This window comes from Electrophorus electricus, chromosome 1 (assembly GCF_013358815.1).
Source record: "Electrophorus electricus isolate fEleEle1 chromosome 1, fEleEle1.pri, whole genome shotgun sequence".
NCBI lineage: Eukaryota > Metazoa > Chordata > Actinopteri > Gymnotiformes > Gymnotidae > Electrophorus > Electrophorus electricus.
The window spans coordinates 32,975,032-32,988,667 of NC_049535.1; the positions used below are offsets into that span (position 1 = coordinate 32,975,032).

Here is a 13,636-nt window from a genome sequence, read left to right on the forward strand (position 1 = left end):
CTTCAGTATGTGGCAAGTTAGTTAGGGTTGAGATGTGAAATCCCAGAGAGCTTTCACTAAATACTGGTTCACTGAAATACTGAGTGAGGGATCGATCCAGGGCTGCTGCAATGGAAAAAATATTCCATTGGCTAATGGATACTTATACTAATCCTTGTGTTAATGTTTTCTATTGATCAATAAATTCATGTAAAGAAGATTGCATACCACATGCTCTTGGTAGAAAGTACATTTTTTATTAGAAATAAATATAATTGCAAATGTTTTATGAAGACATCACGGGCATGGTCACTGTGAGAACCTGGAAGGGAAGAGGGGATAAACAATGTGGGTTAGAAACAGTGCAGAAACTTCCACAGTCAAACCCCATCATGTGGAAGGCAGGGTAAAAGAAGAGAATATGGTCAGGATTAAAGGAACACGCAGCGTGGGTGACGTGAGTCAGCAAAGCATTGCAAAGAAATGGGAGTGGGTAATGATTAACACTTAGTAAATGAAAACTAGAAAATATGAGCCCGAGAGAGGCTATGGGGGTTTATGAAATTACCTGTGTTTTGGTGCTGTACTGGGCTGAACTGTTTTCCTGATCAACAAAGAAAGGGAAGTAAATATCCAGATGGAAGCGGGAGGGCCGAGCATTTAGCAGCAGCCTGTCTTCTCCAAGGTCCAAGACAAGGGAGCATGCGGATGACTAGGGATGAGGGGGCGAATGAGGGGATATAGGAGGGAATGTAGAGAAACCGAAAGCAGAAAACTGATTGGCAGCAGGTCCTATTTCAGACAACTTGGGTATTAGAAAAATGCTAGATAAATGAAGTGTCATCGTCTTCTTCTTCTTATTTCACTTGTGCCATTTGAAACACTTCACATAAAAAGGTATGTCTCATATATCTGAGTTACAACTTGATCAAGGGTTGCAGTCACTCACCACACCAGGAAGCTGGATCTCAGCAACCAAATACTCTGGATCTCCAAAAGGCGGCTCCACCAACAAACAGTACTGTGGCCTAAATGACATGGGAATTAAGATGGAAAGTTGGGAGGCAACAGCAAAGCAAACAGCCTCAAATGTATACTCCGTGGTTTACTCACACTGACAGATACCACTTGACAGAACTCTTGAGTGAGTACTCACGTTTTGGCTTGTGAGGGCTGTAACTGTGTATCCCTGTTTAGAAAATAGACGAATTTGGAACTGTGTAAAACATTCTAAAGTAAACACAACTGTGAGGCCTGGCCAGCAATGATTTGCACACAAACCAACTGCACGTATCATACCACTATCTATTAAAGTAATTAGGCTATAGTGTTCTCGGTATCGCTGGGTTCAGCAACCTTGCCGAAAATACCCATCAACATGTTTCCAAAATATGTCCAACAAATACAGAAAGTCAGTGGCCTAAAACACATTTACAGTACCAGATCAGCATAAGCTGGACCATGCTGCGTTTTCTTTGATTTAAAAAGACTGATTCAGTTACTATGCCAAGCACACTGTAAGCTGAACTGAGTGTTTCCTGCATGTGGGGTAAACAATCCACTCTGGTGACCCTGCCCTTCTACACCCTGGTCTGACCATCCCGCTCTCTCCAGACTAGGAGTGAGAAAAGCAGTAGGAAACTACATAATAGAGTAAACTGTTTTTTCATCAACACTGATTACACAGTCAAGCGCCAGACATCTGAATCTCTTAAATCACTAACTTATCTTCTCCACTGGCACTTAATAGCTGGCAAGAAAGAGGGGTCATATCCTCAGGACTGAGAAATTTCATGTCATTCTAGTGAGAACTTTTTTGCTTAGGTTGTATGAAGTGATTTCTTGTATACTTCTGTACACTGATTTATTTGGTCTATTAATGTACGTTTTATGTGTTTTTATTAATGTAGTTTGCTTATTTTTCCAATGTAAAGCATGTTGAAATTTTGTGTTATCATTATGATTATTAATCCAGAACACACATTTGAGATATATACATTTATATATAAATAAAAAAGACATACTTTGAGTCGATCTCCTGAATGACTGGTTTGCTCTTTGTGCGAATGTTCTGCTCTGTCAAAGAGCCCATGAACTTACGGTTCTTCAAAATCTTTATATCTAAAAAAAGATTTAAAGAATTAAAAATGATCTCAGTCAGTATTATAACTCATAAACCCCTTTAAGAAACACCCTTTTGCAGCGTTACCTGTAAATGGTTAGTTAGTCAGAAGTTACTCTAAAGTACCTAATTTTAGAATTAATACTATTATTACAGGACTGAAAGAGTACAGGACTGAAAGACAGAGCTGGCAAAAGAAACAAAATGCCAAAAGCACAAATGTTAGCGCTTGCTAGCATAATTTATTAGACAGTATATAGTCCCTGTACAACCACTCACTGTATACCATATTGAACAAACCTTCCCTGTACAAACATAATGGCCCACTGTCCTAACATTCATTTGGCAGTGTTATGGCAGTGGGTGTTTTTATAAGTGCAAGAGTTCTAGCTGTGTTGCTGGAATTTCTAGATGCTTACACCAGCCCTGTGGTCAAAACCATACAACTAATGAAAATAATGGCTATAATCTCCAATTGGACGTCTTGCTGATTCTAATAAGTATATGATAAGTCCAATAAAGTGAGTGGTGATGTGGTATCCATGATATGCGAATTCCTAAAAAAACGTGAGCACTCCTGTGTCTCACATTAGTGTGGGAAGACCAAGGTGTTAGAACATATGCCAAAAGTTGACAGTGTAGAGAAAAGAAAATGGAATCTGACCTCTGCTTAACTCCAATCTGTATTTGTTCTCAAGCCCTTCAAGGCATACGGCCATGATAAACTGCTGGAACAATGCATCCTTCTGTAAAAACGAAAACACATAACCCTCGACAATCACAGGCACCGATGTAGGAAATCACTTTGTGCTATTGCACACACATACTTGCACAAACCTCACATTTCTGGAAGAATGCTCCATTGATGACCACATCATACACTGTGCATCTGTTTGAGCCTGGGAAAGAAAGAAGAAAATCTGTGAGGGAAACCAAGCCCTCTACTGCAATACTATTGTGAAGAATGCTGTTTATCAGCCATCACAGACACTTTTACTGAATATTGTCCATTTTCAGTTATCTTGTCCCATCTTCTGAACAATGCACTAGCACACAATGGTGGTCTTAAAGGATGTAGTTAAATGATGCTGTTGTGCACATGGATGCACATATCTCACCTTGGCTTTGATTTTGCATTTATGGCTCACAGATAAATGTGCACATTAGCATTCACATATTAACATATATCCTCCCATGAGGAAATATACACTGGGTGAATGCGTAATTCTGGGCAGACACGTAATTCTTAGTACTAGGGCTGTAGCACCATAATATAACATTTCTGTATCAAATTTGTTTTTTCCAAAAGGTTTATCATATTCATTCTCTATAGCTTTGTAAAATAAAATATTTTATTCTCTGTGTACTTAACCTCTGTGGTAGAATGTTTACACTAACTTTTTTGGGATACTATGAATGAAGTTTATATTTATATAGCGCATTTCAAGGAACCCAAATTCGCTTTACAATTAACACACACAGCTTTTACATCCAGTCACACGCCCATGCGAAGTGGCAGCCAGTTGTACTAAGTGTACCCTCAACCAGAAACCTCAGCCCCCTGGGGGAATGGATCAGGTGCAGGGAGGGCAGAGAGGACAACACCCAGGACAAAGCACCATCCACCACTGCACATGCTGACACACAATCAATCATTCACACACAAACTCAAACTAGGACAACTTTATTGGCGTAGCCATCGCTGGGCATTCAGACACACTCCAGGACAATTTTTATTAAGATAGCCAATTAAGCTAACCCCCATGTTTTTGGGCTGTGGGAGGAAACCCACACAGACATAGGGAGAACATAGCACCTCCACCCAGATAGAGACTCAAACCAGAGACCTTAGCACTGAGAGGCAAATGTGCTAACCACCTAAGCCACCTGTGCTAGTTAGAATTTTCAGGATTTTTGAAGGAAGGAGAAACACTGTTCTACATTTAGAATTTAATTCTGCACTTGCTGGTGTTTGACAATGTAGTATAGTCCATTGTGATAAAGTCTAGACTCCAACAGAATGCTGTTACACACATGGGTTATGTCATTTTCTTTTCTTTGTTAATGACATCTGAAACCTGGACTTTCTACACAGAAAACAAGGGTAATTAAGAATCCCAGCTGGGGCAAAACATCCTCTCTACTGCTCACCCAGTAGCTCAATTCAATTTATTTAGCCACTAACAGGCTTTTACCATGAAAGTCTCACAGACCGACATGCTAGTATAAAGGGGACACAGAGGCAGAGGTCTGGAAGAGTACACCATATTAGCATGGTGCATTTTGAATCTGTAGGCATGATGTCATCATTTTGTCTACTGCTTCCCCTGGCACGCTAAATGATACTTGCAGTTCTGGTAATTAACACTCCAGCAATTTGGGCAGTGACCATGTGACCTCTCTGGAACTCTAGTAGTTGCTTCATGTTACTCTGAAACCTCATTTATCAAGGTGCTGAGTGCTAGCTCTTGTTTATATAGCTTATATATACACTGCTATGAACTGGAATATACCCATTATGGCTGAAGTGTGGCTGCATTTGTAACTCTGATGTTACTTCAATCCATTTCTATGTAGTATTTCTATAAATTTGCTCATGCTCTATATGATGTTAAAATTCACCATCTGAATGTATTAAATTATTACTTAATTAGAATTACTAAATTGATTATTGATGATTACTAAATATAATTAATTGTATCTATTGGGGCCATGATGAAAATTCCTAAATTAAACATTAAAAAACTTGGCTAAAGATGGCTAAAAAGGAAATAAATTCATTAATTAATGAACAAATTCATTTAAAAATATGAGTGAAAATAATAAAGGAAGGAGAAATATTTCAGAATGAAAAGAAAAAAAGAAGAGTCCAGAATAAAAGAGCAGGCAGAAATAAGCAGGGCTCACTATTGTCCATTTCGGTGTGGGCCTCCCCCAGGCTCATGGGGACTTTGTATCCCGTGGGGTCATCCGAGTCCAAGAGTTCCACCAATTTCTCATGTGAAAGCTCAGGAGGTGGTGGTACCTCTGGTGACTGACAGATATTCACAAATACTTTCTGCTTGTCTCTTAGGGAGAAGGTCTTCACACACATGCCTGGAAGGAGGGAAGAAATAATGCACAGGCGACCCCACAAATAAATTAACATTAACTACTTAATCTTAGTTAACTCAACATGACACACCTTCACTGTATATTGCAATGTCCATGTTTTTATTTTTGCAGTCCAAATACAAATGGCCTTTGTCAATTTAACACTATCCTTGCCTGATCCATAGATAGGCTCTGAGAACAAACCACAGTAATGCAGGTATTCTGTAAATTCCACAACAATTCATATAAACCATCTCAAAGCTTTCTAAATAGAATAAGGAGTAATAGACAAGTAACACTTCTCCCAAGCAGTACAGGACTGCAGTAGTCTCATTAACCACTCATTCTTGTGTCTACATACATGTTATAGAATCTTAAATGTAGACATTTCAGAGCCTTTGCAGGAATTGCAAAGGTACATTCCTCCAAGCAAAACAAAAGCCTTCAAAACAGATGTGTGATGAGGAAACAGCTTCAAACACAGATTAGAAACTAACCAGGATGTGGGCGGATGAATTTAGAAGAATTTCCATCACTCGGCATTTTTCCCATGGTCTAAAAATAAGACAGACAAAAATGAATAAACACAATAAAAAGTCCAGTATGCTTAACCATTATGGTTCTGATTTAAAGAAACCAAGACAGACGTGTTCTGATAATTTTACAATTTTCACCCACGACTGCAGTATAAAAATAAAAGTACATCTTTTTCAGACCTGCCCTAGATCAAGGGCCATCTTCACTTGCCTTCACATAACTTTCTGTGTGCAGACAATCTGATAAATGTGTGCAGTTACACCTCACTGATCTACTGTGCTCATAAGCTGCAGGTTTCTTCCTCAATGTGTTGCATTGCAAACAAGCTCTGGATGTCTCAACCAAGGCTTGGTATCTGCATTCACAAAAGCACTAAACAGTAAGGATGTGAGGGTGTCTGTTCTTCTTGTTATGGCATTCTCCACATGCACCAGAAGTTCTCAATGGGGAGAATTACAACTGGAATGGTATGAAAACTTCCTAATATATAAATCAAGGTTTTGGTACTATCATGTTCTGTATAAAAATATACAATAAACTACAAAGGTACATGACAATTATACCATGAGCACAGAACATACTCATTTCTGATTGTCTGGTGGAGTGATTCATGCCCCAAGAGAAAAACAAATGGGGAAGACAGAGGCAACACACAAACAAAAAAAAACAATTACCTACAGAGATAATGTGTTCTGTCCCTGTCAGTGATGACTGACACAGACTTAACTTCCTGGCAATTAAGAACAGAATAGACTTAACTTCCTGGCCGAGAGTATTCCGGGAATGTACGTGAGCAGTGAATAACAAGTTCTTATTTTGATCTTTATTAATTGGCTGAGCTCTGAGATCATATTAGATTGCTGTTGCAAGTAGAAAAACAGGTGAAAGCACACAACACGTGTCACTGGAGGAAACAAGTCAGGCTTCTCTGCTGGAATGCATCACTGTGCTTTCTGCTGTCTGGCCAGCTACAGCAGAGTTGAACCCAGAACAGGCAGTTACTTATGAGATAACCATCTTTCATAGCTGCATGTCTGGGTGCACCACACATCCAAATACTGAGACACATGTATCTGTATACATGACAAAAGTAAAACCTTGCAGTGAAACTGGGTTGTCCACCAGTTTCTGATAATATGGAATGATGACCTCCCCCATCAATACAATAAAAAGTAATAGACTGAAGACTCTGCTTTCAGTCTTATCCCCTTTCTCCATTTTATATCAAGCGCACCTTATATTTCGATTTAATGGAAAAAATAAAAATTATGTATTTTCCCTAAAGTGTCCTGTCGTAGTAACGACAGGCCACCCCAAAGTGGCTGACGAATTGCACATGCCCACAGACGACAACTTACAAAACAGCATCTACAAACAGGTGACCAGTTCGTGGAGATTAACGTTAGTTGTTTGAGTGTATAAGGTAAATTGCAAGTGGCTACCTTAATTAAGAGTTGTTGATAAAGCTCGTCTTGCCTTTGCTGGTCCAGTTCACTACTGAGAAGAGAAGAGTCTGTTTCCATGGCTACCCTGGTGGAAAGCAAACAGGTTAGCTAGTTAGCTAACATTACTGGCTGAATAAGACATCCAACTGCGAAATAATACACATCAGAATAACTCTAATAAAAAAAATCACATTAAGTATTAAAATCATTATTTAGCTAAGGTTAATGTTAGCTCGCTAAGTAACCTAGGCAGATAGCTAGTTAAAATAAAAAAAGTTAGCCAACGCTAGTTAGCTAGCAAGAATGACACACGAGGTTATTGAAGCCTCGACACAAGTACAGATTTAGCGATTAAACAGCCTATGCGAGATTGACTAACTACTTTTGAGTAAAATCCAAAGTTACCGAATGAACGTTAGCTTTAAGGTTTTTTATGGATATATTTTTATCAGAGCTTTCAACCGCAACGTAACGCTAAATACATTCACGGCTGGAGCACCCTTACACTTCCTGTAATTATATCATTAGCCTTTCAAAATAAAAGTGGTTCTGTAAATGGTTGATTTGGCATGTGTTTGATTTAGCCTTGTTGTGTCATTTGTGAATTTAATTTGTGTTTCAAGATATCCACCATAATCACGATGCGTTTTTCTGTTGATAAACCTTCCCTTTACCTTTGACCACCAAGCTCAGGCAGAGAGATGGGGACACTGACAATGTCAGTGGCTCTTGAGACATTGATCACACACATTGAGCACACTGAGCACATTGAGCACACACATTGAGCACACTGAGCACATTGAGCACACACATTGAGCACACTGAGCACATTGAGCACACACATTGAGCACACTGAGCACATTGAGCACACACCTTGAGCACATTGAGCACACACATTGAGCACACTGAGCACATTGAGCACACAGCATTAGAGCCAGTTGGTGGATATCCGATGGTGGGGCAACCTGTCAGGTTGAAGGCACCGTGGTTTTTTGCATGTGAACATGCCATTCCTGAAAAAGCTGAAAGTGCCGCACCAGTGTGAGTTGGTGGATTTCTGAATGTGCAGCATGTCTGTGCCAGTGGCTCAACAGCCAACATAAAAAAGTGAAAAGAACAAAAGGCAGCAGTGGCAAGTAAATATTGGATATTTGACAGGAGAGCCTCCTTGACAGGAGGCTCTGCATGAACTGTTGCAACGTTTGCATGTCACACTGTATTAGATTTTATTTTACAGGACCACCAGTGCTGTCCAAGGACTGTTCAACAGCTGGATAACTCCCACATCTGCCGTCTCCCTTGCTTTCTGTTTTGCAGTCTTTCTTTTAGCCATTGGGAGCTGGTGGGGACAGAGCTGAATGGGTGCAGTGTTGCTGGTGTTGATGCTGTACTGAACCAGGTTAGCCTGTGTACAGTATTTGTCTGTGGCCGCAGTGATGTTGCCATTATGGCACACACAATTATGCTCCATCACTTCAGCACAGTACCAGAGGATTGTAGAATATATTCAAAGACTTCTTAATTATGGAGAATACCACTTGAGTGCATAGCCCCTATGAAGAATAAATCACCACCTGGGATTACCTCCAAAACTAAAAGAGGCAAAATAACAAAGCAAACTAACAACTAGTGTTTCAGTGGAAGAGACAGCAACACAAATCGGCAACTAACACAGTTTTTAACACAGTTAGTTAAAATTCAGTCAAAACAGCCTTTTACAGAAAAAAGATCAATGAAAAAAAAAAAAACCCTGCCAATCCCACTCCCTGGAAAAGGCTCCAGGTTATGTTCTCAGCACAACTGATTGCACTCTTAATCCTCTACCAATTAATTTTTTCAAACAATTATTCAACATACGCTTGAGTGATATTTGGGCACTGTCAATCAGTTACTTCAAGAAGGAATTTATCCATTTAATAAAGTTTTTATAAAGCTTTCATAAGACTTCTTCTGAAAAAAGTAATCTTGGTCCCACTATTCTTCTTTTAGATCTTAGTACTACTTTTGATACAGCTGACCACAAGATGTTATTTCATCAGCTACAAAACCAGGTTGGCCATCAAATCATAAACAGTGAATACAAAAAAAATAAATACAATAAATATAAATCTCTTAAGACTGAGAGAACTTGTGTTAACTCTGAAAAAGCTTTGGTGGAATGGAATGTAGTACACCCTGTCAAGACAATAACCTTTTTAGATGTTTCAGTGATGTTTGCAAATTCTTGTTTAATACTACTGTCCTGTCTATTATAAACCTACAAAGTCTCATGAGAAAAAGACATTCCACATGCTTGTCAAGAGTGACATAAATGACCATTCAGAGAGTAACTGTGATGCAGCACATCTAGTGCAGTTGCAGTATGTACATTTACTACCACAGCCACTAAAACAACTGGCATTAACGAATCAGCTGTCATCACACATTCCTCCTCATGCACTACTGCAGGAGTTGTCTATTGTATTACTTGCAAGAGATGTTATCAGCTTTAGATTGAAGAAACCAAGATTACAGTTACTCATCTGTAATCGTCTTTGCCTACAAATAAAGTGATATGTATTGTATGAGTATAAACACACACACACGCACACACACACACACACACACACACACACACACACACAGTATGTGTGTGTGTGTGTGTGTGTTTATACTCATACAATACATATCACTTTATTTGTAGTTTATATATATATATATATATATATATATATATATATATATATATATATATATATATATATATATATTAGCATGTAAGCATTTTAGCTTACATGCTAATATATATGCTAATATATATTGTATATTACATGCTACTATATAATGCTTACATTTTAGCATGTAAGCATTTTAGCTTACATGCTACACAAAAGTTCTAATTGTGGCCTGTACTTTGTCACAAATCCACACACTCACATGTATATGCACAAACAATATAAAATAATACCAATAGCATGAATGCATGTGAGAAAGTAGGTGACTAACAACAAATTAAATAAAAAATGTTTAAATCTGTCTAGAGCCTTGTGAGTTGTTATAGAACCTTGTGAGCTTGTAAATCAGACATTCTCTTCCTAGGCCATAAGCTCACCATGACAACGTCTTCTTTGGGTTATAGTTCACGACCAATAAAATTGTTGCAAAAATATGCTGGGGGCACTGAGGGTCAACTGAAAAACAATAATAATTGCAATAATTGCAAATTCTAATTCATCTACTATACACAATATTACAAACAATTATGGGGTGGTTTAGTGGTTAGCATATTTGTCTCTCAATGTTAGGGTCACTGTGGACATACACTGTGGACATACAATCACTGCGGACATACTTGTTAACAACACTATAACAAAGAGATGACTAAAAAAACAAACTCACCTGCGGTAGCTTCAGGACTCTAGATAACATTTCTGTTGTCCTAATGGTAAGTGAAGCACAGAGAAAAAGAGGCAGGGAACAATAAAGCTATAGATTCATAGGAAGAACTGGATACTATGTAAAGGAACTGGATCCTAAAGCCCTGCAATTCATGGACTGGGATGTTTTAACAATTCCAGCTCCAACCTCAGGTAAAATTTACATAATCTCATCCTTCTATGTATCCAAACATTATGTAATCTAAATGTAACTATGTTAGTATTTTTATGACACTATTTGTAAGATGCAAGAAATAAAAAGCAGCATTCCTATATCTGTAAACCTTGAAAAGATTAACAGATACAGAAATTGTTTAAAATGGTGCTACCTGGTCCTCGTCTACCTCCGAAGGTTCTATGGTAGAAGCTATCTGAAAAAGAGCAGATCAGTTATATTAAAAAAGCAGCTTTACTTTAACCAACAGTTGCAAACAAATCAATAGACCTCATTTACATCCCACATGGCTTCAATTATGCTCTGGGTGAGGCTATATTATGCTGAAACTATAGATGGATAGATATCACTCTTAATTGTGTTTTTATATGTTTAAAGTCAATGGCACTGAAAGATTTTACTTTAGCATGTTAGTCTGCAATAGTGTTTCTGTGTTTTCCTGTTTGTTTTTTTTTGTGTTTTTACAACCCCAATTCAGAGTTCAGACAGTCAGATGAAATGCTAACAAAGACAAAAAAGCAGCAATTTGTTAATTTACTTTTATTTGCATTCAAAATGCAGTATAAAGACATTTCATGTTTTACCTAATCAAATTCATTGTTTTTTAAAGATATGTTTATTCTGAGGTGGGCTGACCCCCTTTAAAATGTCAATACTGGGACAGCCTGCTGTACTGTACTGTTAATCATTAAAGTGCTTCAAGTGGCAATGAATGAGCATATTAAGCCCCTTTGCTGGTCATTGGTATCTACCTTTCATGAACATACAGCTCTTCTCAGCTGCTAAGATTTAAGTATAGCAACCTTTCAGTAACAGAACCGTTTAAGCAAAAGCCTCAGCTTATATTGTTTCAGAGGCTACACAATGACACAAAACCAGAGTGTGTCAAGCATTCAATTTTCACTGCAACAGTTTTGTGTTGTTGGTACGAACTAGCAGTGTAGGGTAGTTAGGAAGTAAACCTAACAACCCCACCCATACATTCCCACTCCAGTTAATATACTACTTCTGCTGGGTTAATTCTCTGTTTTAAAATCCTGACATTATTACTTCCTCTAAAACTACCACTTTTCTTTTTTTTTACACTTCTTTGGCCTTCCTGTTCTGTTCTTATCTGTCTTCCTGTGGTCTTCCTGTTCTGTTCTTATCTTACAGTCTTTTTAACCAGTCTTTCTTGCTTTATGTCATGCCATCCACTGATTGTAAGATCATGCCTCATCAACCTGTGTGAATGTTTCTAATGTGATTTGGTTTGTAATCGCTCTACAACATGGATACCTACCCTGGTTCAATTTATGTATGACTTACATCTGCTAACTCTGGGGCTCTTAACATTTTTGATTTGATATAATATGAGTATAGACTTTGAACACAACATGACACTAACCTTTTACAAAGGCTGCATGAATTGGGGATTGCACCACACTGCACTTTACCTCTTATCTGCATACAGAAAACATTGCATTACTCTACACTTCCACCATCAACACTGAATGGATTTGCAGAGGTCAAATACACAAATTTATCAAAGTAAAAAAAAAAAAGCCCAAAAGCCTGTTCATGGCAGTTCAATAAGTGCGCACTGCCATTATTTCCTGAATGTTGTGCATACCTCTCTACTGTCAAAAAGATATTTGGGGAAATTTTTAATGATTCCTATTTTGGTCTCACATATGAATGTATTGACAGTGTATACAGGTCTATGTAGAGTTTAAAATTATAGCTTGCTTGGATGCAGAACACAAAATGCTAATAACACATGACTAGTTTATTATAATGATGTCATCGAGATATTAAAGAGTGACAGGGTGCTACAGTGATTAGTACTAGAATAGATATGTCCTGGTTTCTTGGTAACTTTGTAAATCTGCTTATCTGCTGAAATTCTTTCATTTCTACATGCTTATCAATGAATCTTCTATGCCCTCTCTCCTCTAGACCTGCAGTCCTCCCCACCTGCCCCCTGGCTAACAGAAACACTTTGCTGCCACAGGAGAGAACTATAGACTGCAGAGAGGAGGTGGAGGAAATCTCACCTAGATTCAGACCTCAGCTCATACCAGTCTCTCCTTTCCAAGTTCTCACTGGAAGTAACATCCGCAAAGGCATCCTTTGAATCATCAGCATCTGAGCCACGCAAGCTCTTCACTATTTTTCTTCTCTCCTTAATCTTTCCCCTCCTTCCTCATCTCTTACTCATGAAGATTTCATCACCTTCTTTGAGGAGAAGGTTGCAGCAATCCACCAGTCCTTTTCCTCTGTTCCCACTCTTCCAACCAGTGTGCATTCCCCAATATCCAACTCTTTGACTTCTTTTTCTCCTCTTCTCAGATAAAATTCTTCAACCCCTGACTTCCAGCAATCTGACTACATATCTACTGGATCCAATTCCTTCCACTCTGTTCCACACAATCTCAAAATATCTGCTTCCTTTCATCTCTGTCATCATCAACAACTCCTTATCTTATGGATACGTGCCAGATGCATTAAAAACCACCAGGGTGGTACCAATCCTCAAGAAAGCTACACCTGATTTCTCCAGTGTTACCAACTACAGACCGATATCATTTTTCTCTTTCCTCTCAAAACCCCTTGAATGAGCAGTTTGCAATCATTTGTCTCTTTTCCTCACCCAGAATCAGCTGCATGATCCCAATCAGTCTGGCTACAAAACAGCCCTCATAGCAATTATGGAGAAACTTCATGCTGCTAAAGCTGCCAAACTGTCATCTGTTTTAATTTCTCTAGACCTTTTGGAAGCATTTGACACAGTGAACCATAACATTCTCCCCTCTGTTCTCTCCAGGCTTGGTGTGACTGGCTCTGCATTCGGCCCTTTCTCTCGTAGTAAGCTACCCAGGTGCTTGTG

The 13,636-nt window shown here is 38.6% G+C and overlaps 1 protein-coding gene across 2 annotated transcripts; it reads right to left on the minus strand.

The window, feature by feature from the left end:
* Positions 1-202: 202 nt before the first annotated feature.
* On the minus strand, positions 203-7,676 carry pih1d1 (PIH1 domain containing 1). Of its 2 annotated transcripts, none has more exons than XM_027014678.1 (11): positions 7,582-7,676; positions 7,174-7,261; positions 5,692-5,749; positions 5,009-5,197; positions 2,939-3,000; positions 2,766-2,847; positions 2,004-2,100; positions 1,136-1,168; positions 929-1,007; positions 548-583; positions 203-301 (listed from the first exon to the last, which is right to left on the minus strand). In XM_027014678.1, exons 2-11 carry the CDS (start codon positions 7,252-7,254, stop codon positions 266-268), a joined length of 753 nt encoding a protein of 250 aa, XP_026870479.1. In that variant the 5' UTR covers positions 7,255-7,261; positions 7,582-7,676; the 3' UTR covers positions 203-265. The 2 variants fall into 2 exon arrangements, with proteins under 2 accessions (XP_026870479.1, XP_026870478.1); XM_027014677.1 differs by having other exon boundaries at positions 548-691.
* Positions 7,677-13,636: the final 5,960 nt, after the last annotated feature.

Excerpts from the sequence above, each read along its gene's own strand:
- pih1d1 (XM_027014677.1), bottom strand. The coding sequence starts at position 7,254 with ATGGAAACAGACTCTTCTCTTCTCAGTAGTGAACTGGACCAGCAAAGG. Across the intron at positions 5,198-5,691 it reads ATTCATCCGCCCACATCCTG|GCATGTGTGTGAAGACCTTC; the intron begins GTTAGTTTCTAA and ends CCCTCCTTCCAG. Across the intron at positions 1,169-2,003 it reads ATTCAGGAGATCGACTCAAA|GGATACACAGTTACAGCCCT; the intron begins GTATGTCTTTTT and ends TTTTCTAAACAG.